This window comes from Notothenia rossii (genome assembly GCF_949606895.1).
Source record: "Notothenia rossii genome assembly, chromosome: 7".
Classification (NCBI taxonomy): Eukaryota; Metazoa; Chordata; class Actinopteri; order Perciformes; family Nototheniidae; genus Notothenia; species Notothenia rossii.
In genome coordinates, this window is record NC_136905.1 from 18,681,560 (window position 1) to 18,705,795 (window position 24,236).

At 39.1% G+C, this 24,236-nt stretch overlaps 4 protein-coding genes across 8 annotated transcripts in view; 3 read left to right on the forward strand and 1 right to left on the reverse strand.

The window, feature by feature from the left end:
* The window catches only part of fam171a1 (family with sequence similarity 171 member A1), a 25,033-nt gene extending 17,397 nt beyond the window's left edge, over positions 1-7,636 (reverse strand). Inside the window, 3 exon segments of the mRNA XM_079641400.1 lie at positions 736-948; positions 951-962; positions 7,186-7,636. Coding sequence (XP_079497526.1) covers positions 736-948; positions 951-962; positions 7,186-7,294 — 334 coding nt within the window. The 5' untranslated portion in view covers positions 7,295-7,636.
* A 5,320-nt stretch (positions 7,637-12,956) lies between these two features.
* On the forward strand, positions 12,957-19,019 carry LOC307046164 (uncharacterized protein). Its single transcript, XM_079692368.1, has 3 exons — positions 12,957-17,440; positions 17,564-17,823; positions 17,988-19,019. Exons 1-2 carry the CDS (start codon positions 13,885-13,887, stop codon positions 17,797-17,799), a joined length of 3,792 nt encoding a protein of 1,263 aa, XP_079548494.1. The 5' UTR covers positions 12,957-13,884; the 3' UTR covers positions 17,800-17,823; positions 17,988-19,019.
* A 104-nt stretch (positions 19,020-19,123) lies between these two features.
* On the forward strand, positions 19,124-21,308 carry LOC307046537 (H-2 class II histocompatibility antigen, A-R alpha chain-like). Of its 3 annotated transcripts, none has more exons than XM_079692929.1 (5): positions 19,127-19,447; positions 19,596-19,695; positions 19,854-20,117; positions 20,204-20,485; positions 20,597-21,308. In XM_079692929.1, exons 1-5 carry the CDS (start codon positions 19,412-19,414, stop codon positions 20,716-20,718), a joined length of 804 nt encoding a protein of 267 aa, XP_079549055.1. In that variant the 5' UTR covers positions 19,127-19,411; the 3' UTR covers positions 20,719-21,308. The 3 variants fall into 3 exon arrangements, with proteins under 3 accessions (XP_079549057.1, XP_079549055.1, XP_079549056.1); XM_079692930.1 differs by having other exon boundaries at positions 19,601-19,695; XM_079692931.1 differs by lacking the exon at positions 19,854-20,117 and having other exon boundaries at positions 19,124-19,447.
* A 140-nt stretch (positions 21,309-21,448) lies between these two features.
* Positions 21,449-24,174, forward strand: LOC307046536 (H-2 class II histocompatibility antigen, E-S beta chain-like). 3 transcript variants are annotated; one of them, XM_079692928.1, is made up of 5 exons: positions 21,449-21,913; positions 22,049-22,308; positions 22,535-22,826; positions 22,926-23,042; positions 23,731-24,174. In XM_079692928.1, the coding sequence occupies exons 1-5, from the start codon at positions 21,856-21,858 to the stop codon at positions 23,760-23,762; spliced, it is 759 nt and encodes a 252-aa protein (XP_079549054.1). In that variant the 5' UTR covers positions 21,449-21,855; the 3' UTR covers positions 23,763-24,174. The 3 variants fall into 3 exon arrangements, with proteins under 3 accessions (XP_079549054.1, XP_079549052.1, XP_079549053.1); XM_079692926.1 differs by having other exon boundaries at positions 22,926-24,174; XM_079692927.1 differs by lacking the exon at positions 21,449-21,913 and having other exon boundaries at positions 21,924-22,308; positions 22,926-24,174.
* Positions 24,175-24,236: the final 62 nt, after the last annotated feature.

Sequence of the window (24,236 nt, forward strand, 5' to 3'; positions counted from 1 at the left end):
CAACACGCACACACACACACACACACACACACACACACACACACACACACACACACACACACACACCACACACACACACACACACACACACACACACACACACACACACACACACACACACACACACACACACACACACACCCCCCCCCCCCCCCCCCCCCCCCCTCTTGGGAGGTATTGTGTGTAAGTGTGTGTGTTAGTGGAAGGAAAGCTTAAGCTGCCCCCTTGCTGGGTTTTGGCATCTATTGTAATAAATTAGTAATGGAGCACTCCACTCGTCATTGGCTCTCACACCTGGCACACACTTACACTATTTATATTTCACACTAACATACATACACACTTTGAGCTAGCTGGCAGCACACAATGAAATCCATAACCTGCAAGCCAACACTCCCTACATTAATGTGGCTGTCCTAATATCCACACGGCATTTGTCCTAAAATATCTCTTCACACACACACACACACACACACACACACACACACACACACACACACACACACACACACACACACACCACACACACACACACACACACACACACACACACACACACACACACACACACACACACACACACACACACACACACACACACACACACACACACACACACACACACACACACACACACACACACACACACACACACACACACACACACACACACACACACACACACACACACACACACACACACACACACACACACACACACACACACACACCTACCAGGTAATCTAGAAGGAGTCCAGGGCACAGAGTTTGGCACATATCCCCGTTTGGTTGCGGTGACGACCAGAGGTGTCCCAAGGCGGTAGGGGAAACGCAGGTAGGTGTTGCCATCAGTTGACGAGGTTTCCGTGGTTACAGCAGTGTGGTTGGCGAAGAGATGTACGGCGGCTCCTCCGAGGGGCTGGTGAGTGCTGGCATCGCTCAGGTGAACTTCAGAGTCACCTCTGCGAACGAAAAGAGCGTCACTGAGCCGTGTGTATATCGATGTGTTAGTGTGACTGCAGAGAGAAGTGATATGCAACACAGCGGTGCGTTATAATTACTGCAGTCATCTGTCTAACCGGGTCTGTTTCAGTGCCAGGCCCTTTGATGGCGTTCCACATCCCAACCAATCACAAAGGGACGGCCTTCTGACCATTTCCTGGATTCTAGCCAACAACACTTCCCCTCTAAAACAATGGACTATTTCCTTCTCTCAAAGAAGCCTTAAACCAGAGGGAAAAAACAACTATATGTATATTTATAATAACCATCTCTAATGGGGGAATAAAAGACTGGACACAGACTGCCTGTTGACCGATGAAAGGCTCACACTGAAGGCGTCTATAGATTGAGGGATATCAACAATAACAAGTTCAATTATTCGAATCCTGTTTCCGACTGTTTTCTTTTTATAGACCCATTTGATAGATTCATTGAGAAATGTAGCAGTATAATATATAATTTTAAATAATACAATTCTGCCCTAGGTAAGAAAACATGCAAAAAAGGTGTCTTCAACACAACCCCTATCTGCTCTTTATATTTAAGCAAAACAAGAAAAAGTTATTGCCCTGGTGCCTGGTGATTTCATGCATCTAAAAATATCATGCCGTTGCATGGATGTTACTTTGTATCAGTGGTTGTTGTTATAAATGTTAGAACTAAATTATTGATGCCTGCATGTGTAGACCACTTTAATGTGTTTTAAGTGGTTCTCATTTAAATGTTTCTCTATATACTGCTGGGTATCTTTGAATTCCTTCCTAAAGTCTCAACCGAACCAATTAAAGTACATCATCATTCATTTAGCTAATCTAACATGTGTTCTTCTTGTAGTGGAGTACAAGTACTATGCAGAGCCTATAGTACCTAGTTACTTTATACCAATGCAAAACATGGCCTACACACATCCATTTACTCCTCAGCAGAGGCAGGTCAAACATTGTGATGTTTATTATAACACAAGCGGAAAACAAACGAGGATAATTTCAGCTTTATGTCTCAAAGTATGATAAAAACAAACTTGGTACAAAAACACTATCATTTAAAACTCCACACACACCATTGCTCTCGCCACACACACACACACACACACACACACACACACACACACACACACACACACACACACACACACCACACACACACACACACACACACACCACACACACACACACACACACACACACACACACACACACACACACACACACACACACACACACACACACACACACACACACACACACACACACACACACACACACACGTTTGATCATTGGCTGCTGGTTGACCCATGGTGACCTTTCAATTAAGGCTGAAAGGGTTTCTCCCTCCTTCACCTAAACATGCCCACCTCCCCCATCTTCAATGCGACTGGATTTCATCTTTCTTTTCGCGACCCCACTCTCCGCGACACACACTAAACAAAATACATACCCCTGGCTAGACTGATCCCCCTCCCCCCGCTCAGGGATCCTGCGGTCAGTGAAGAACCCTCTCTTACAATATCTGGTGAGGGTTCAGCCCGAGTGCAGCTTAGCTCCACCTAAAAACAGAGCGCTGCCCCAAATAACACCTTTGCATGGATGGAAGTGAGGAGGTTTGGCAGAGCAACGAGTCATTTCCAAACCATACACATCATTACCCAGAGAGGCTTGGTGTGAAGATGTGCTCTGTGGCTGCTTTCTGACCCCTCACTTCATTCCTCCCTGTTATTACATTTGCAGTGTCACAACTAGAGGACAATAAAAACAAAAAGATGTCTGACAGTCAGACACTACCCATTGCATTAGGATTTCATGTGTGTATTGGAGAGATCATGACCTCACTTCCTCTCCCACTCCCAGTGATATGTGGTTAGGGGTACCAGCTGTGCTCACTTTAAAAAGAAACTCCCCTGGGAGACTCCAGATTGACAAATGCAACAGTCCCCCTCCCATTCCTTATCCAATAAATCACTACTGTGGTGACATCATTGTTAAACAAGCTAGGAGTCTCCTCTCTGCTCCGACACACAGGAGCGAAGATGTTCGGCCTGAAGACTGACAGAAGACCCCGATTTTGTAGCTAAACCAGCACTTTTGCAACGGCTTAATGCTTTATTGAGTCCTCATCCGAGTCTGTTGAGTACCATATGGAGTACAAAGGCATCAAACTGAGTTTTGCCTGACCAACGCTGCGATCTCAAACCAATTATCCCAGGCAGCAGCAGCCAAAGCAGCGGGGTGGTTGTGTGTGTTTGTGTCCTAGTAGACAGAGATGAACCCGAGAGGAGAAAACGGAGAGGACAGACTGAGTGTGTGGATGTTTTTCAGCCTTCTACAGCTTGAATTAATGGGTGTTCATCAGAAGTTACAGGGAGGCGAAGCGACCACCATGATAAACTGGAAATGTATGGTATGGTTGGCATCCATTGGGTGTGTAAGGGGGTTTGGTGCTCTTTCAAGAAGACAGGGGGGGGGGGGGGGGGGGGGGGGGAGCAGATGCTTACTGTACATGAGTCTGAGTGAAGAGCTTGCTTGTACACAACATCAAGTACACAATTGCATCTCATTAGAAATGGTTAGAAATCACAAGGAGCTGGGGCTCAAAGTGATGTCAATGATAAAATAAAGACATATTTTGTTTAGAATGAGCAAACAAACCAAAATGTGAATGACTTAAAAGTTAATCAAGCTTCTACTGAATACACTGAAACTTTCCAATGATCTAAACAGAGACAATAATCTTCCTCAATTCTAATACATCAAAAAAAGAATTTATTTCATGTTTTTTTGTACACAGGGTTGACTGGTGCTCTTCTAGTAACTTCATCTCAATATATATCTACTTTTGCAATGATTTAATGGATCCATTAAAAAAAAAAATCAATAACGTGGAACCACAGTCAAATATAATCAGTGTGAGAAGAAGGTGACAGAAAACTTTTTGTATCATCTCATGCAGAAGCACATGGTTGAGTGTGAGAGGGAACAGAAATCATGTGACAATAAGCGAGGTCTCTCAAAACATCGGCAAGTTGTTTAAATAATGAAGAGGTCAAAGTTAAGTATGTCACTTTAACTTCAAGTTCCAACAACTGTTGATTGTGTTTATGGATGTTAAACTTGTTCAACCTCAGCAAGAGCTGAAGAAATTTATTCACCATCTGATTTTCAGTGTGGTGAGCTATGGTTTAAAGTAGAGAAAGCCTTTCACAATGTTAAAGGAAGGATAACGTGTGAATCATTGACAGCAACAAAACATCAAAACATGTCACAAACAGCAACATGGTAAAACACAGACACAACCGAACACACTCCAATCTGTTGAAGTTATGCTCTTGGGCATAATAAATAAACAAAAGGGCTTTCAATAGGTTTTCAGCCTGCTATTTTCCCTCATCTGGATTACAAGTGAGAATAAATGGCAAAGGTTGATCCCATTAGCTCAGCAGGGGACGAAGACATAGGTTACATCACCGCGTCTCAGTCAGGAGACCAGATGCACTCTCTTCATCTTACGAGAGTAAATATTCCCGGCGTCTACATACTGCACGGTTAATGGTTCTGCTCTTGAGCTCACAAGGTTGTTGTCCCTAATACTATGCTTTCTCATGACCTGATGTATCCTCACCATCTGGATCTGCTGATAGCACTTAAACCAGCATCTTGTGATTAAAATCAAGCTTGGCAAACTGGTGACAATATGATCGGATTGGTCTACTTCCTGGCAGCCCTTGTCCAGCTTCAGCAAATGTTTGTCTGGAGATGCAATGCCATGCCTATTATGGGCGGCAGTAATGCGAGTGAGATCTATATCTGCGGGAAGATTGTCTGTCTGGCTCCACTCATCCATGCTGTCTGCTGGACAGAGCAGAAGAAGTCCTCAGTATCGAACTGAACATAACCTCCCCCGGGACAACTGAAGGTCAATCTGAGGCGAAGTGAACACCAGAGAGAGGGAGCGAGAAAGAGAAAAACATAGCGAAGAGGGAGGCCCGGGACAGACTACACCTTGTTCTCTATCAGAGCTTGTTGCTGTGAAATTAGCCAATTTTCAGGACACATAAAGTACCGAATGACAACCATTAAAAGCAGAACTACTTTTCAAAAACGTCTAAACTTATCTAAAATTATCAAATATCAGGAACTAACAAAATCATTTTGTTGGAAATCAGAGCTTGTTTTGTTTTTTTAAACCTCTGACTGATCTACAGCATTAGTTACTGAGTGTTTAATTTCATACATAGTTGTAGAGAGAGGACTGAATGTAGGCCAGCCAAAAATGTAAGCAAAACAAATACAATGTGTGCGTGCTTGTACAAGAAAGTAAGAGATAAAAGTGACGGATCAAACAGATGCGGCTCCACTTTAGTAGTTATTATGACAGGAAAGCTTCTGAAGTAAATTACAGAATAAGATTAACAGATAATTGTGATTGATAATCCACTTTGATGAATGTGCTTAAATTGAAGTGACAGGACAGACCCTGGATACACTGCAATGTGCAGACAACACTTTACCAGCTTATTTTATTCCAGTAGGTGCAATTGTGAATTTAATTCTTAATAGCTAAATCAATAATTATTCACATTAGGCAAAGACAAATAGCAACTCCCCACATTGGAAAAGCAAAGAAAAGTTGTTTTATTGTTTATTCAAAGATTAATCAATTATAAATATTGTTAATTACTTTCAGATAATCTACTAATTGCTTCAGCTCTAAGGTTTTAGTTTTTTAAGCTTCATTTTGTTTATAGGAAATTCCAATAATGTTTTATGTATTGTAGTTTTTAAAAGTCATTTATGTGCACGTTCTTGTTCTTCTACTGTGTGTACCACTCAATAATATCAAGTGTGATATCAATACATTTGATCTTATCTGACAAGTAGCTAAAGTTAATAGTTTGTAATTGATCAAAAATATTGATCTACACGCCTTTTAATTACAGATTCTTCTTAAACCAAAAAAGCCACACATTACTTTTTGTATATGTTATTGAACTGACTAGCTTTGAGTTTAAGAATACTACTTTGACAAAAAATGAATCTGAATATCAACTATAGGGCTCTGGGTAAAGAGAAATATTTTACTTTTTTTACAGACAAAAAGTACATGATTAGTCAAGACAATAACTATCTAGCTCAAATGCTAAGTATACATGTAGAGACTGAGCTTATTGGTATTTCTATTTGCTGTTTGAAACCTGAACAAGGTAGATGGTGGCAGTCACCTTGTGGTTAAAAGCAACACACACAAACAACAAAAGAGCATTCACCTTCCACAAAATGCAAGGTTAAAAAAGTTCAAGCCCCTAACCAGTGGTGTAATGTAGTGAAGTACATTTACTTAAGTATTTTTATTATTATTCTTCTAATCGACTACAATTTGGAAGCGAATTTTCTATTTTTTACTCCACTACAGTTATTTGACAAAATTAGTAAATAGTTAGTCTACAGATTCGGATAATTAGCTAAGACAGAATATATGTAATATATATAAATAAACTATATATACTTATAGGTTAAGATATCCAGCAGCAGTATGTTAACTAATTAATAGTAGCTACACCTTTAAAAGCATTCAAAACAATAATCCGATGATTGAATATGATTTTTAAAATGGGACATTTAGCACAATAAGTAGTTTTACTTTTGGTACTTAAAGTACATTTTGATGACAATACTGTTGTACTTTTACTGAAGTAAGATGTTGGTTGCAGGACTTTTACTTCACTTTCACACTGTATCATTTTTACTAAAATATCTGAGTACTTCTTACACCACTGCTCCTTTCATAATAATTGGTAAAGTGGTCAAAGATAGTCCCCCTTCCCAGATAGATTTACAAAGAGAGTTTTCCAAAAAGCTAAAAATGACAAATCACAGCAGCTGGACTCCTTTGCTGCAGTATTGTGGACAATATAAGGACTTATATTTAGTCACTAGTCACTTAAAATTATTTTACACAATTATGACTACAGCAGATTGATTTTCATGTTATCCAGGACACCAACCAGGTTGGATAAAAAAACATTTCAGATAAGTTTTCAGGCTGTCTTTCTAGCACAAGCTAACTTGCTAATGCTAGCTAAGTTTAGGTCACATCAGCATCCGAACTGGCTAGCGGCAGCATTAGCCACTTAAAAACATGAACTCCCTAGCTTATTATTAAGTACAAGATGTTTAAAACACTGTTCACCTTCTGTGGCGGGGTCCTCCGGTAATGTTTTAGCGGCAGCTCTGGAGACAAGGTATCCCAAAATGCAGAGCACAATCGCAGCGCCTCGTCTCCGCTCCGCAGCCCGCATCGTTGCAGATGTGTGTAAAAAAATAAATAAAAAGTCCAAATCTTGTGTTTGTAAAAAACTCACTGCATACACACATCAGCGGACACTCGGTTTATTCCATAAAGGAGGCGACTCCCCATGTTTAGCGGCATCAGCATTCCTGTTTTTTCGCCTGTGAAGCCGTGTTTCCTCTGTGCCGCTGTGCATCCCCTGTTTTTTTTTTTTTTTTTCATCGACGGGTCAGAGAGGAAGACGGCCCCATTTCTCTGAGCTCATGCCCAGTAAACAGCACCAACAGGCGGCTTCTTCCACACGCAGCACCGCTAACATCTGCGGATCAACAGCGCCACCTGTCAGCCAAACATAAGGTTAAACACGAGAGGATATACTTTATTGATGCCAATCAATAAATCAGAATCAGAAACAGGTTTATTAATACCACCAGGTAGGTTTACACGCGGAATTTGATTTGGTGTCGTGGTGGTGCAAAAAAAACACAGGTAGAGAGCTAGAAGAAAAAAAATTAAATAATAAATATAGAATGGAATAAGAAGGAATAAAATATGCCGATTTTATTCCATATTGTATTCCTTCTCATTCCATTGTATTGCAATGTAAATATTGTTATAGTTTACTATATTTTTACAGTAGGCCTATATATATTAAATACACAATACAAATTTACAAATGATGGCATTTTTTCATTATATCGATTAAAAGGCATTGTAGCTACATCATGCTTGTCCAAACCATGGTCCAAACTCAACTATCACCATGAAACTTCCCCAGTTAAAGTGAGATGGACCTTTATTGATCCCCGTAGGGAAACTCAGGTGTCATAGCAATAACAGAATGAGCAATAAACACAAATAGTACTGTGATGTCCCTGTGGGTTTATCTGGAGAGGGTGTGGCTGTGCTGCATCCAGCCTAATTGATTGCCTTGATCAACTCAGGGCACTTGGGTCTGGTGCCCTGCAGTTATTTAAAGCCTATGCTCCTCTCTGTCTTCCCTGTGCTTCTCCCTGCAGGCACCCCGGTTTTGTTGAGCATGCTATGAGTGTCTTCAGTTGCTTCACTTTGTGCATTTCGACACTCTCAAACACATACACATACATGTCCATACAATCCTCACCCTGCATTTACACGACTGATACCACTGACATCCACACCTCATACTTTACTTGTTTTGCGCTTAATTAATTTGGTTGACTTGAACGTTTTGCTTAAACATCTTTTTCTTAAACGTGGATATGGTGTGTCTCCTCTTTGTTGTGGCCTTTTGAGCCAGGTCATAACAGTACACATGGAATATACAAGGGCATACTAAGAATACAAATATAAAAAAAATTAAGAATAAACATGTATTAACAGTATGAATAGAAATAGAAATAACACAAAGCGGTGAGCGGGGTTAAATAAAAACTGTATGTGCAGGTACCAGAGCGTGTATAAGTTGTGCGTGCATACACTGCAAATTGTAGTTGAATATCAAGTGTGTAAGTCAAAACATGCAAATAAGCTTTTGTCTTGTTAAAAACTGCCTATTTGCATACATTTGAACAGAAATCTGAACATTGGAGTAAGCCAGGTTCAATATTCATGCTTCACTTGGTTGACAATAGTAAAAAGGTTTTTCTAACGGGGGAACTGTGGAAATATCTTTACTCCATTAATCAGACAATATTCAAACTAAAAGAGATATAATTCATGCTATCGATGTGAACAAACCTGAGTATAAATAAGAATGACACTGGAGCCTTTGGTGTATACAGGACTGTCTCTTTCTTGGAAGACTTACATTTATAAAAGGTATATTATTAGCAATATTAGTTTATATTCACATTGTGACGGGACCAACATTATACAGGCTTTTTTGGTATTTTTACACAAAGTAAAAAAAGTTATTGTTTTTAACACTCCATTTTAATTATTATTAATTTTGAAATCTCCATTTTAGCTGCACTTACTGTAAGTGCAGCTAAAATGGAGATTTCAAAATCATAGAGCCCCAAAACGGACAAAATGTTGTAAAAATACAAAATATAACTGTATGCATCAATTAATAATAATTAAAATGGAGTGTTAAAAACAATAACTTTTTTTACTTTGTGTAAAAATACCAAAAAAGCCTGTATGATGTTGGTCCCGTCACAATGTGAATATAAACTAATATTGCTAATAATATACCTTTTATAAATGTAAGTCTTCCAAGAAAGCTTTTACAGTAACCTTGTTGATTATACCTCTAGCTATGACAAAGTTGGATTCAGCTATGTTAAAATATAAGTGTGAGAAAAAATCATGAATGAACAATGAAGATATTAATTCATAGTTTTATAATTAACTAGCTCACAGTCTGGTTTTATGTCAGAAAAGTATAAAACTAGTGCTGTATTTATTTACACAATAATATAGAGTGAAAATATTCAAACAATGTTTAATTTACCTCTAATCCCTGTAATCATTAGTGTGTGTATTTAGCAATATGCTACAAAACAAGCAGCCTCCCCTCCTGCTCCCTTTTAAACACCTTCAGCGCCACCTGCAGCCCAATATTAGGGATTTCTTAAAACTTGTGAAATTTGAAGAAAAAAAACCTGCCAGAGAAATATAGTAATACAAGATACATAATTATAGGTTAAGATCTGTAAATAAATACCTGTTTATGTAATTCACTCTGTCAGGTTGCATTCTTCTGCCATTTCTTTATTTTGCACACAATCTCTTCATCTGTGAAGTTTTGACTGAGAGTCGCAATGATGAAGATCTGCAGCCAAGACGTGAAGCGCTCAGCTCTCATACTCCTGATGATCAACAGCTTCTGTGCCTTTTCACAAAGTAAGAATGAGTTTCAGACTTATTACTTTATTATATTGCTCACTTCTGTAGAGAATGCAAGAAAGACAGACACAAACCAAATGCTGTATTTATTTACAATAGATGTCTATATTGATATTTCTGTAATTGTCCTTATTTCCCTTTTTGTTGTTTTTAAGTTCCTCATGACACTATCTATGTTTTTGGCTGCTTTGAAAACGGGACAAGTCAAGTACAATTTGAATTTGATGCTGAGGAGATGTTGTACATGGATTTTGACAAATCTGAGATTCCAGGCCTGTTGTGTCTTATTCAAGAATGACAAAAATAAAGAGGTTAATTCTGGAAAATGTATAAAGCTAAAATAAAATGTCCTTCACATGCACAAAGAAGCAATACAGTGTAATAGATGTGGTATCATTTGCCAGATTATATTTCACTTTAGAGACTATGTTACTGTTGAAAAACGATACAGCAGTCTTCCTGTAAAAAACACACATGTTGAAATCATTAACACATAATATAAAGGGTATGATCAGTGGCTAACAGCTAACTTTAAATCGGTATATGTATATATGATGTTACTGAATGTCAACAAGTGGACTCCATTTATTCGTTAAATGGTCTGAATGATGCTTTGAGTTTAAGTTCTTTATAATTCATTTATTGCCATCTTTGTAATAGCATTGTTTATTCAAACGTTACTGTGTAACATGCTGTCTATAGAGTGCACTGCTATCTGTAACTTTGATATACACTAACAATATTATTGAAGTTTAAATAACACGCCTACTTTAAAAAAATGTAATCAGGTAATCCTTTTGAGATCTCTTTGTGAGCACCATGAATACAGAGGGAAGTATGTGAAGTGATACTTGGGCTGTTTTGCAGAAAACCTTTTAAGTATTTAACATTTTGAAAATGTTTTTCTCTTTTTTGTTGCTTTCGAGTGCCGCCCTATTACTCCATGGTCAAAAACAGACATGATGGTTCTCTTTAATCGTTGTCTCTTCAGTAAAAAACTGTTACATTTCTCCAGTTTTATACTTCAGTACAACTTCAAATACAACATTTCACAGGCAAATATTGTAATCTTGACTCCACTATATTTATCCAACAGCCTTGGATAGTGTTTACTATACGGTTACATTTCACCAACAAAAACAGTATTTAGTTTAAACTAACCTTCTCCTTCCCCAAGGACAAAATCTAAATGTGTTGCACTTTAATTCATATAAATATAATCACTCTTCTTTACTTGCTTTTGCTTTTAGTCAGAGATCCTTTTACATCCCGATTTTAACTCCTCATTTCTCATGTTTCACCATTCTTCCTTTCACTGTTATTTCTTCCGTTGTTTTATTCAAGAGCTGGTAAGCAACATTACGATACAAACCGTCATTTATCTTTTAAGTTTGTGTTTAAAAACAGAACAATGGTAAGACAGACAGAGCCAACCCATTGCTAACGTACAATGAGAACCCATAGCTTATTATTGAAGTGACAAAGAAAAGGACATAAATGAATGCAGATTTCTAAAAAAAATTAAATATTGTTTTCTTCATTTTATAGGTGCCCTTTTTGGTCCTAGTGCCATCTACTTTACTTCTACTACAATCATTTGTTTTATGTGTTTATGCTTTGTCAGATTGCATTATCATGCCTTTTTCCTAATGTAGTTTTCCAGATGTTTTTGAGTAAACATTTAAGACTAAATGAACATCAGGAATACTTATACAGTAAATGTATGTATGTATGTATTTATATTCACATATACAACATACTTACTTGTTTTTATATTCTATATAGAGTGAGAATCACAACCTGACAAATTCCAAGGGCCTCCCTCCAGCCAAACAAGATAGTCTATGTCAGCTTTAAAATAACAAGTAGCCTTTCTATCCAGAATTCCTGTTTCATTTACCTCCAATCCCTTTAATCATTAGTGTGTGCATTTATCAACATGCTACAAAACAGGCAGCCTCCCCCTCCTGTTCCCTTTTAAACACCTTCAGCGCCACCTGCAGCCCAATATTGGAGATTTCTTAAAACTTCTTGTGACATATGAAGAATAAAAACCTGCCAGAGAAATATAGTAATACAATCATCTTGCCCGTTTATGTAATTCACTGTCAGGTTGCATTCTTCTGCCTTTTCTTTATTGGAAAACATCAAAGAAGGAATATACATTCCCTGTATGATACGATTAGAACATTTTGGACCCATTGTTAGTATGTCTATAACTGAAGTAATCATTTATATACACCACCTAGCCTTATTAGCAAAACAATGTTACCCATACAAATGATTTCTACGGGGTTGTGAATCACAGCATTATGTGATTTTACTATATCCAAGCTATTTGTACTGCTTATATACACCGTTAGTGCTGTGTACCTGGACTCACATTCAGGTTCAGGTCCGGACTCAAGTCCAGAGGTTCAGGTTCAGGTCCGGACTGTGTCAAGTTGTGTGAGTAACTAAAGTGAACTTATTTTTAGCTAATTATCAATTGAAAATAAACTCATAATCAACTCAAATTCAAACTCGTCAGGTTTATTGTGCCCCCTTCCAACTTGTGTCTACACCATGTCTTTTCTAGAACTCTACATGTGTTACTAACTACACAACACAACTACATACATAGTGATGTACATACAAGACTCAATATGCAAGAGTACAAGTCTATGTGTTCTTGTTCAAGAACAACAGCATATTGACATTGTCTGGGTGAAGTGTTGCTCTTTCGGCAGACACTATATCACCATACATACAAATAGTCCATGGGCCAGACCAGATTTTGGTACCACTCAGAGTGGCAAAGTCTAGTAACATTTTTTGAAAAGGTGCATGTCCATAGATGATATTTTGGTATGATAACCCATCCTAAGTGGTAGCTTTTTGACAGTTATCAGCTCATAAAGTTATCAACCCCCTGCAAAAAATAGGCCTCTAAACGCCGGGGGCATATTTTGTTTTGTGCTCATTTTCAGAACTTTACTCATATGTTATGAGGGCATGTTTGGTAGCATTTTAAAGTGCACAATCCTAGCTTTCATTTAGACCTAGTTTTGGGCCTATCTAAAAAATATAAAGGTCACATGGTCAAAGGTCAAACTGTCTCAACAACATTTTTTCCACTATTTTCGCCTAAACTGTAGTCTTTTTTATAGCACTGTGAAATGTAGGAACAGCACTGACACAAATAACAAAAACTGAAATACTCACAGGACTGTAACAATTCAGGAAATGTTTAATCTTCCCATAATATCCTGCTATGAGGGAGGATATGGGTCTTTAAGTGGAATATGGGCCCAGGCGAGAATTGACAATAACTGCTAATTATTTGGTATTTGTCACAGAGTTTTTATTTAGATTTCTATATATCTTTGCCCTAATCATCATCATCATCATCATCATCATCATCATCATCATCATCATCATCATCATCGTTGTTGTCCAGAGTTAAGACAACTTCTTCATCCTCCTCAACCCTCTGATTTGTGCATGTTTGCAGTTTGCACATTTTCGTGCAGTCAAGATTGTTGGTGAGGCAGGAGAAATCTGGTAGTCTACAGGTCTTCACACACTTGCAGGCCATGAGAGATTTTATTTAGTTTTCTTTACATCTTTGCCCTAATATCAGCAGCAGCAGTCAAGTGTGGTGTAACACAGGTGATACCCTCAATAAAAAAACACTTACGCCGCAGAGTTGAAGCTGAATTTGGTCCATCTTTACATATCACACCAAATGACACAGGAAAGCTGTTGGTATATCCTGACAATTTGAAAATGGATGAACTTGTAAAAGTTTTCCATGAACTTAAAGAGGAACAGAAGTTGTTCAAATCAAATACTGGCAGTGATGTGATATCACAAGTGGCACTGAAGATCAGAAATGATATCCAGAAACAGGATATTACTCAGGCATGGCCACCACATGTGTCAGATCTGGAAAAGATGAACAGCATTCCTCTGTGTCTAGTAGAGTTTCTCCAGACACTCCTAACAGGTAAAACCACAGGAAGTGATAACCCATCGCAGAGAGTGCAAAGGCTCACTGCATCCTTTGGTCAAGATTTAGTTTATGCTGTTACCTCTGGCAAAGTTAAGCCTGCAAAACACATTTTATTGCCCTTTGCTGTCAAATCTCTTACTGGAAATGTGGAACTGATACAGATGCTAAACCGACTCGGCCATAGTGTATCATATTCTCAGGTAGAAGAAATAGACACGGCCCTCTGTCTTCAGAAGCAAGCAGCAAGTAAAGACACCATCCCATTACCACAAAACATCAAACCCGGTCTGCTCACAACATTGGCATGGGACAATAGAGACAGACTGGAGGAAACAATCAGTGGCAAGGGGACATCACACAGAGTGAATGGAATCGCTGTGCAAGCAAAGCCTATCACTGACCATTCTGCTGAGATCAGATCTTTGCCTTGTATCCCAAAAACCAAGATGAGAAGCATTGGTGCAGTTGAGATGATGCTTCCTATTTACAACGCAGGAGAGCGTGCCAACCCTCCTCTTGTACAGACAATTGATACTGATCACACCACATGTCTAAAGGATGCAGCAGACAAAAACCACATGTGGCTGATGGCTCGTCTTTCCAACAAAGATATATGTAGCTGGACTGGGTTCAACATCCTCACCCACAGTGAAACATGTGTACAAGAAGATAATATAGGCTATTTGCCTACAATCAATGCTCCTGCTACACAGCTATCAACAGTAAATGAGATACTTCTCCAGTCACTAAACATCATGAAATCTCTGCAGCTTAACAACATAATTGTTGTCTTTGACCAGGCATTGTATGCCAAAGCTGTTGAAATTACTTGGAAAAACCAGGAGCTACTCAAGGACATCATCCTTAGAATGGGAGTCTTCCATACCACCTGTGCCTTCATGGCAACAATTGGCCAACGGTTTGGAGATGCTGGTCTAAGAGACCTTTGCATAGAAGCAGGAGTGATAGCTGACGGCTCAGTCTCAGGAGTTATTGATGGGCACAAGTATAATCGTGCAGTAAGGCTCCACAAACTGCTCTATGAGGCTTTCTTGAGACTAGCATGGGAAGGTTTTCAACCTTGGTTAGAAGAGAATCACCAGGATGATATTATTCACCTGGAAACAACTCTGCAAACTGCCAACAACCTGTGTGAAGAATTAACACAGACAAGATTTGAGGAAACTCTCAAGCAGGATTCATGTCAGCGTATTCTGACACAATTTAATGAGTACCTCAGCTTCCTCAGAAAAGACAATGGTCCCCTGTCTGCCTTCTGGATGTCCTATGTGGACATGGTTGAGATTCTGCTTTGTCTAATTCGAGCATCACGAGAGGGAAATTGGATGATGCATCTTACAGCAATAAGAGCCATCATTCCATGGTGCTTTGCATATGATAGGATCAACTATGCCAGATATCTGACATACTACTATGCACAAATGTCTCGCCTGGAGACTGATAATCCTGCTGTTCATGCACACATTGCAAAGGGTGGTTTGTCTGTCCAGCTCAGTGGGAACAATCCCTTTGGAAAGATTCCAGTTGACCAGACAATTGAGGAGACCATAAACAAGGACACCCAGACTGCTGGAGGAACCAAGGGTTTCAGCCTAAAAGCAGGAGCAGTCACCAGATACTATCTCACTTCAGAAAACAGAAGTCAGTACCTAAGGCAACTCAGGAACATGACAGGCACCAAAACTACAGGCAGTTTCAGTCATCACGATCTACAGAAGACCAGAATAGAGAAGGACAGGGCTGATGTGAATGCCTTTGTAGAGCTTATGAAAAATAGCTGGGTAAACCCTCTCAGTCCAGATCAGTCTGACATCATCAGTCTTTCCACAGGAATCGCTGTGTCACCAGACATAGCCAGTGATCTGCTGCAAGCTCACCAGACTGGAGAGGAAGCATATCAGAAGTTCAGAAGTGAGCGTTTGGAAAAAGAATCACCAGAAACCAAATTCCACGACAGAATGAAAAAACAGAATCTGAAGACATTCTCAAGCCTCACAAAAAGAGACAGAGGAAATCAAAAACAAAACAAGGAGTTGATATTGAAAGCAGACAGAAATCTCTTTGGGCATATGATAATTGTTTCACAAAGTAGAAGTCTTCACATTAAAGATGTCCTGGCTCATCCACTTGGTCCACTGCCTTGGTCACTTTCAAATCCAGACGGTTCGCTGCGAAAGACCAATAAGGCCGCTCTTGCTAGAGAGTTAGAGAAATCAGCATCAGCAGTTGAAGATATTGGAAATCTCTCTGCATGCATCATTGATGGAATGAGCCTTGTTCAGAAACTGAAAGGTGATGGCAAGACTTTTGGAGAGATTGCTGGTTCTGTGCTGAACTTTGCTTTGCATGAAGGAGGAAAGAGTACACGAATAGATGTGGTGTTTGATGTGTACAGGAAAACATCCATCAAGAATGCTGAGAGAGACAATCGAGGTGCAACAAGTAGCACTCAATGGAAGAACATTGCCCCGGGACACAATGTTGTGCAGTGGAGAAAACTCTTAAGCAATCCAGAGAGCAAAACTGCCTTGATCAAGTTCATTGTGGACCAGTGGAAGCTGCCAGAAAACCAGGTGAAGCTTCAAGAAAAGCAGCTTTTTGTAACATGTGGAGAGACATGCTATTGTCTTAAGAACAAAGATGTGAAAGTTGTGATGGAGTTAAAGTGTTCCCATGAGGAGGCAGACACCCGCATGCTCCTACATGCTGCTCATGCCAGCCAGAATGGCTATAAAACTACAGTGATTGTGAGTGAGGACACAGATGTCATGGTCCTTTGCTTAGGGAACTGTAAGAAGATAAACTGCACCATGTACCTGAAATGTGGGAGTCAGAATAGAACAAGATACATCAACATTAGCACCCTTGCTGAACTCCATGGAGATGATCTCTGTGATGCTCTTGTAGGTCTCCATGCCTTTACAGGTTGTGATAGTGTGAGTGCTTTTGCAGGAAGAGGGAAACTCTGTGCTTTCAAACTTGTTAAAGGAAACAGGACATATCAAGAGGGCTTCAAATCCCTGGGAACATCATGGGATGTATCAGAGCACTTACACAGAGCCATGGAATCCTTTGTGTGTCAGATGTATGCACCATCATCCGACATATGTGATGTGAACGACCTTCGGTACCTGATGTTCTGCACCAAAAGGGGTGAAATGGAGTCAAGCCTTCTTCCGCCTTGCAGGGACTGCTTACAGCTGCATACACAGCGCGCAAATTACCAGGCAGCAGTATGGAGGCAATGTCTGGAAGGACAACCAGGCATACCAGAGCCAAAAGGTTATGGATGGAAAACAGACGTCAAAGGTATGCTTTTAGTAAATTCACTGCAACAGTATAGGTAATTTCTGTACATTTCAGTTCTTTAGTGAAGTAGATGAGACATGGAAAGTGTGTGACTTGGATCTTACACTTCTTCTTTTACTGTAGGTATGCTGGTGTTGGACTGGATGCGAGGGCTCCCAGCTCCAAAGGCTGTCTTGGAGCTCATGGCCTGCAAGTGTGTAAAGACCTGTAGGCTTCCAGGCTGCTCCTGCCTCGCCAACAACTTCAAGTGCACAGAAATGTGCAAACTTCAAAAATGCACAAATCAGAGGGTGGAGGAGGATGAAGAAGTTGCCTTCACTGTGGACTATGATGATGATGATGATGGATGTGATGATTAGGGCAACCCCCACATGAGACCCCAGGTAAGATACAAAAAATAGTAAAAGGTAGCGATAAATTAAAGATTTAAATAAAATAAGATAAAATAAAATAGAATAAAGATAAAGATCGATCTATATAGGATACAGAAAAAAGTTATTGTGCAAATGTTCCTGTAGTTTTTATTCCTGTGCCCCATGTGCTCCAGGTGCTGGTGCATCAGACGCTGAAGGAGCTGCTGATCCTAAGAGCGGAGCTGCAGAAGGAGGCCACCTCCCACTCCCTGTCCTCCTCCTCCGAACACTGCCCCTCCGCCCACACACACCACAGGAACTCCCCTGCACTTGGCCGTCTGATACACACACAGTATAGTTCATGTTTCAGTGTTTACACTCTGAGGGATTCTTCTTACATTTCTATTAACATTATAACAAAAACCCATATGTTTGTAAAGTTTTTTGAAAAGTATTTAAAGAGAATTTAAAACCTGACGCCCCACCATGCCCCACCACCCCCACCCCACCTTAACGCTCTTAACGCTGACTTCAGATGTTCAATGTTTTCAAAAATGCACAAATCAGAGGGTGGAGGAGGATGAAGAAGTTGTGTCTTCACTGTGGACTATGATGATGATGGATGTGATGATTAGGGCAAATCTAAATAAAAACTCTGTGACAAATACCAAATAATTAGCAGTTATTGTCAATTCTCGCCTGGGCCCATGTTCCACTTAAAGACCCATATCCTCCCTCATAGCAGGATATTATGGGAAGATTAAACATTTCCTGAATTGTTACAGTCCTGTGAGTATTTCAGTTTTTGTTATTTGTGTCAGTGCTGTTCCTACATTTCACAGTGCTATAAAAAAGACTACAGTTTAGGCGAAAATAGTGGAAAAAATGTTGTTGAGACAGTTTGACCTTTGACCATGTGACCTTTATATTTTTTAGATAGGCCCAAAACTAGGTCTAAATGAAAGCTAGGATTGTACACTTTAAAATGCTACCAAACATGCCCTCATAACATATGAGTAAAGTTCTGAAAATGAGCACAAAACAAAATATGCCCCCGGCGTTTAGAGGCCTATTTTTTGCAGGGGGTTGATAACTTTATGAGCTGATAACTGTCAAAAAGCTACCACTTAGGATGGGTTATCATACCAAAATATCATCTATGGACATGTACCTTTTCAAAAAATGTTACTAGACTTTGCCACTCTGAGTGGTACCAAAAAGTCCAATTTTGGCCTCTGGCCCATGGACTAAAAGGAGTTAGCTTAGCTACACTACCATATATGGCAACCAGCATCCCACGCTGTCAGTGTCCACTATGTCTAAACCAGCTTCCCTTGACGTCACACAGATCTCGCGAGCAGTTGCGATATTTTGCGAGACTTCGTGAGTTCAGTAATGGCCGCCATATCAGAAGCCAAAACAATGTTTTTCGTCTTTTCTCAGCGCAAATTTCTCGATCTATGGAAGGTTTTAGATGGTTTAGAACAAAAAGGAGAATATACGTAAGTACCGGTTCCCGACGTTCCGGTTTTAACCGGACTTGAACCGAAACCTTTTACAAGTCCAGTACCGGTTCGGCGTACCGGTACGCAGCACTATACACCGTCATCCAAAACCTATGCCACCTTTTAAGAACCTCCTCCCTGCCAAACAGGTTAGTCTGCTGTCAACATTAAAATAATAAGGAACCTCTATAACCAGTGCTTCCTATTGCTTCCGAATTCATTTATGCATGTTTAACCAAGGATTCAATTTCAATCTTCCATTTCTTTATTTTGCACACAATCTCTTCGTCTGTGAAGTTTAGACTGAGAGTCGCAATGATGAAGATCTGCAGCCAAGTCGTGAAGCGCTCAGCTCTCATACTCCTGATGATCAACAGCTTCTGTGCCTTTTCACAAAGTAAGAATGAGTTTCAGACTTATTACTTTTATTATATTGCTCACTTCTGTAGAGAATGCAAGAAAGACAGACACAAACCAAATGCTTTATTTATTTACAATAGAGTCTATATTGATATTTCTGTAATTGTCCTTATTTCCCTTTTTGTTGTTTTTCAGTTCCTCATGACACTAACTATGTTGTTGGCTGCTTTGAAAACGGGACAAGTCAAGTACAATATGAATTTGATTCTGAGGAGATGTTGTACATGGATTTTGACAAATCCGATATAGTTTACACTGTGCCCGGAATCTTTGTGGATGATCCAAGCACAATGTTTGATCATATGAATGTATTCAATGATGCTAATAAAGGCAAGGAGATGTGTTTAGCATTGATTCAATTCTTAAAATTGGAGGAAAAAAATCCCCCAGAAGAAAAAGGTAAGTTAATCTCAACATTTGTCTCTGTCTTGACATGATTGTTTAGATTCTGAGGAAGGTTTTAAACTATCTTTTGACCCCTAAAGACCCCCCTGAGAGCGTCCTCTACCCTGCAGAAGAAGTTGAGATTGGACGTGAAAACAGCCTCATCTGCTTTGTGAATAATTTCTACCCACCTGAGGTCAGGGTCAGGTGGACCAGGAATGGTTTTCAGGTGTCAGAGGGGGTGTCACTCAGCCGATATTTCCCCAATAAAGATCAAACCTTCCACCAGTTTTCTACCCTGACGTTCACACCGAGGGAGGGGGACATTTACAGCTGCACTGTGGAGCACTCAGCCCTGGACATGCCTCAAACAACGATCTGGGGTGATTTAATTATCTGATGAAGCCACTTAAATATCAAAACAATACAATTATTTGCTATGAAATACTTATTTGTGTCTATAACGATACATTTTATTTCACGCACCCCTACAGAACCTGACATCAGTCATCGCAGTCTGGGAACAGATGTTTACTGTGGAGTGGGCCTCACTCTGGGCTTGTTGGGAGTCGCAGCCGGAACATTTCTAATGGTTAAGGGACACCATGGACACTAATTTCTCTGCTTTAGAGAGATTACACATACAATTATGATTGCACATACTGCACATTACATACACACGATAATCTAGGAGTGTAGCATGTCCTGCTTTAAAATTTCCTCAACACATACAAAGAAGCAATAGAGTTCATGAACTGTGGGTGTCATTTACACATTTTAATACACTGTACATATGCCAGAATATATTTAAGAAGAGAGACTTTCTCACTTTTGAAAGGTGATACAACAGACTTCCTCATACTGAATTCATGAGCAATAAGAGAAAGCCTCTCTTTGTCTGGTATGACCAATAGCTGTTGTTGTTGGCCAACAACACACTTTAAATAGAGAGATGTATGTGTACATGATATCACTGAATGTCAACAAGTGTTTTTGTTGTTGTTTAAGATTCAAAACAAGCTGCTGGTCTGAATAAGTTAAATTTCTTTATAATTCATTTATTGTTTTTTCTCTTTTTGCCTTCTTATTACATTGTTGGTTATTCAAACATGTGACATGCTGTCAGTATGGTTACCTGCTGTTTGTAACTTTAAGAAGAAGATATTTATTTTCTCTAATAAAACAAAAACATTGTGATAAACTGCATTAAGTTGTTTTGAGGTGCATTAATTAAAAAATGGTGTGAACTGATACAACTTTAAGTGCTACATTTCAGAGGCAAATATTGACTACTGTTTAGTCCACATTCTGACGGTAACATTTCACTGACACAAAAACAATATGCAAGGTTTAAAGGTAGTTTAAACTAAGATTAAAGCTCATTCTCCCCCAGATACATCATTTAAGATTAACATGAACCTCTATGGATCAGCCTAGGGAAATTCAGATTTCTACTCTGTTTTACTATATTTTTGAATACACACACACAGTACAAATACACACATGCATTACAATAGAGGTAAAGGTGCACACATGCACATGCATTATAGAGAGGTGCCAGAGTGAAGAGGCTACATTCAAGTTTGTTATTCTGAAACAGACTTGTGTGACATAAAAATGCCATTTCAATGCGCCACACAACCTTTGTACCACACCTTTTTTTTAAAAATGTGGTCGAGCCGTCTGCCTAACTTCCGCATGTTTTAGTTCTACATTGATACCAGTCGGCTCTTACATTTTCATTTCTCTAAACATGGGTATGAAGTGCTCGTTTTCACTGCTGTTTCTGATCCTTTTTTTTTCAAGAGCTGGTGAGTTACATTAAAATAGCTGACATTTACTTTTCTAGTTGCTACAACATACAGTACATTAACATCTGTGGCATATCATGTGTGTGCAATTCTTTATTCTACATTTTAGTAATACTTGTTGGCTTTGTGTTACAGATGCTCTTTTTGGTCATGCTGTGTTACACTGCCAGTTTACTTCCCATGATGACTTTCTTTATTTGGAACAAATTTTCTTCAATAAAGTGCTACAAATCCAATACAACAGCACTTTAGGGAAGTATACCGGCTACACAGAGAAAACAAAAGAGATTGCAGAAGGCCTCAACAAAAATCCAACATTTATAAAAGAAGAAAAAAAAAATGAACTGAAATGCAAGAACAACATCGCATTGATTTTTGATGTCTTTTTAAAACCAGGTGATTGCGTGTATTGAAACTAATGCTTTAAATTACATATTGCATAATTATTTCGTAATTATGGGGTTTAAGTAACAGACTTTTAATCATATTTCTGTGAAAAGTGTGCATAGAAAATACTAAATATACCCACTGTAATGTTTTGTTTTAACCTAAATATATCCAGAGAATTACTTGTGCAAACATTGAAGAGTTGTTGTTTCATGCCAATTTGTTTCGTCTATTGACCTCCATTTGGAGCCCTCTGTCAGGGTGAGGTCAGTGCAAGCAGCGGGCAGCCGACATCCAGGCATGCTCGTCTGCAGTGTGCACTACTTCTTTCCCAAACCAATCCGAGTGACTTGGCTGAGGAACGGAAAGGAGGTGACATCTAATGTGACGTCCACTGAGAAACTGTCCAATGGGGATTGGCATTATCAGATCCACTCCTACCTGGAGTTTACACCTGTACCTGGAGAGAAAATCACCTGCATGGTGGAGCACGCCCACCTCATGAAGCCCAAGCTTTGCGAGTGGGGTAGGAAAAGTGACAGCTTGTTTTGAGTTCAATGTTACTAAGCCACATTTGTATTGATTAGAGTTATAGTATAATAATTTGTGCTAAATGTGTTTTCAGATCCGAGAAATGATCGAGAGTCAGAGAACAACAAGATTGCTGTCGGGACAACGGGGCTGCTGCTGGGTCTGGTGTTTTTTGTTGCTGGGCTGATTTACTACAAGAAGAGAACTTATGGTGAGAGACACATAAACTTTACCAAATTCTACCATCTTATCTCAAGACTATCAAGACACAAACATACAGTCAGTCACAAACTTTCTGGTTTCCTGTTTTATTTTGGTCACCCCCTGTGTTAGGCTACGTTTTTTTTCCCTGCTTGTCCCTGTGTTTTCCCTCCTGTTTGATTACCTTTCTGTTTTGCCTTCCCTCTTGTTTTCTGTCCTTGGGATTAGTCTTGTATGTATTTAAGGTCTGGTTTTTTGTCAGTTGTTGTCGGATCCTGTTCATTGTTCAATGGTGAGGTTTGTTCTGTTTTTGTATTTAGATATTTTCAATTTATTTGTTTGTGTCTTACCCTGCGCAGCCTGATTACCTGAAATTAAAGTTTTTTTGCTGTTCAAACCTTGTGCGTCCTGCTTTTGGGTCCACATTGCTCTGCTTTCAATCGTGACAGTCTGCTTTTGATGAAACTGTTTAAAGATTGTATCCTTGTTGTCTGAAGTCATAAACTCTCTGTTAATAATTTTGTCAAAATATCTATTGTTTCATTCTTTAGATAACAAAAAGCAACACGACCAGTGATTTCTTTCTTAAAGATCAGTTAAAGAAGCATTTTAAGTTTTGACATGAGCCTCTAAGGCTTTGCTTAAAACTCGAACTCAAGTATGTGTGACTTTGTTTTTCTTTTTGTTTCTTATTCTAGGACGAGAGTTGGTGCCAACTAATTCTATTTAAAGCAACCTTGTATTGAACTTGGAGGAAATGTTTTCAAATCTATACTTTTACAGTTCACATTTATGTTGGCTCCTTTTAGAATGAAAAGGTTTGAATAAACCCTGAAATAAGGAGTTCAGGTGATGAGCAAAAAGAATGTGAAAAGACAGTGCATTTTTTATCATGAATTAAATTAAATGACATTTTCTTTTATACATAAAAAAATCTATACACAAAACTGTAGTTCTGGCTTTTACAAATGTTGTTTTGTAAGCCAAGGAATGTTAATGGGCCAGGCCACAATCTGATCTGATAACCTTTTGTACTGGATGATATACAATCAGTAATACATTGTCTGATTCATGTATGCTCTATAAATCATTTTCCCAGTGTTTTGCTTTAAAAACGAAATAAATCTTTAACCAAAAGAGAACATGTGTACTTTATTAATTCTTGAAGACAAACTTTTCCAGACATGCCTCCACGGTGGACAAA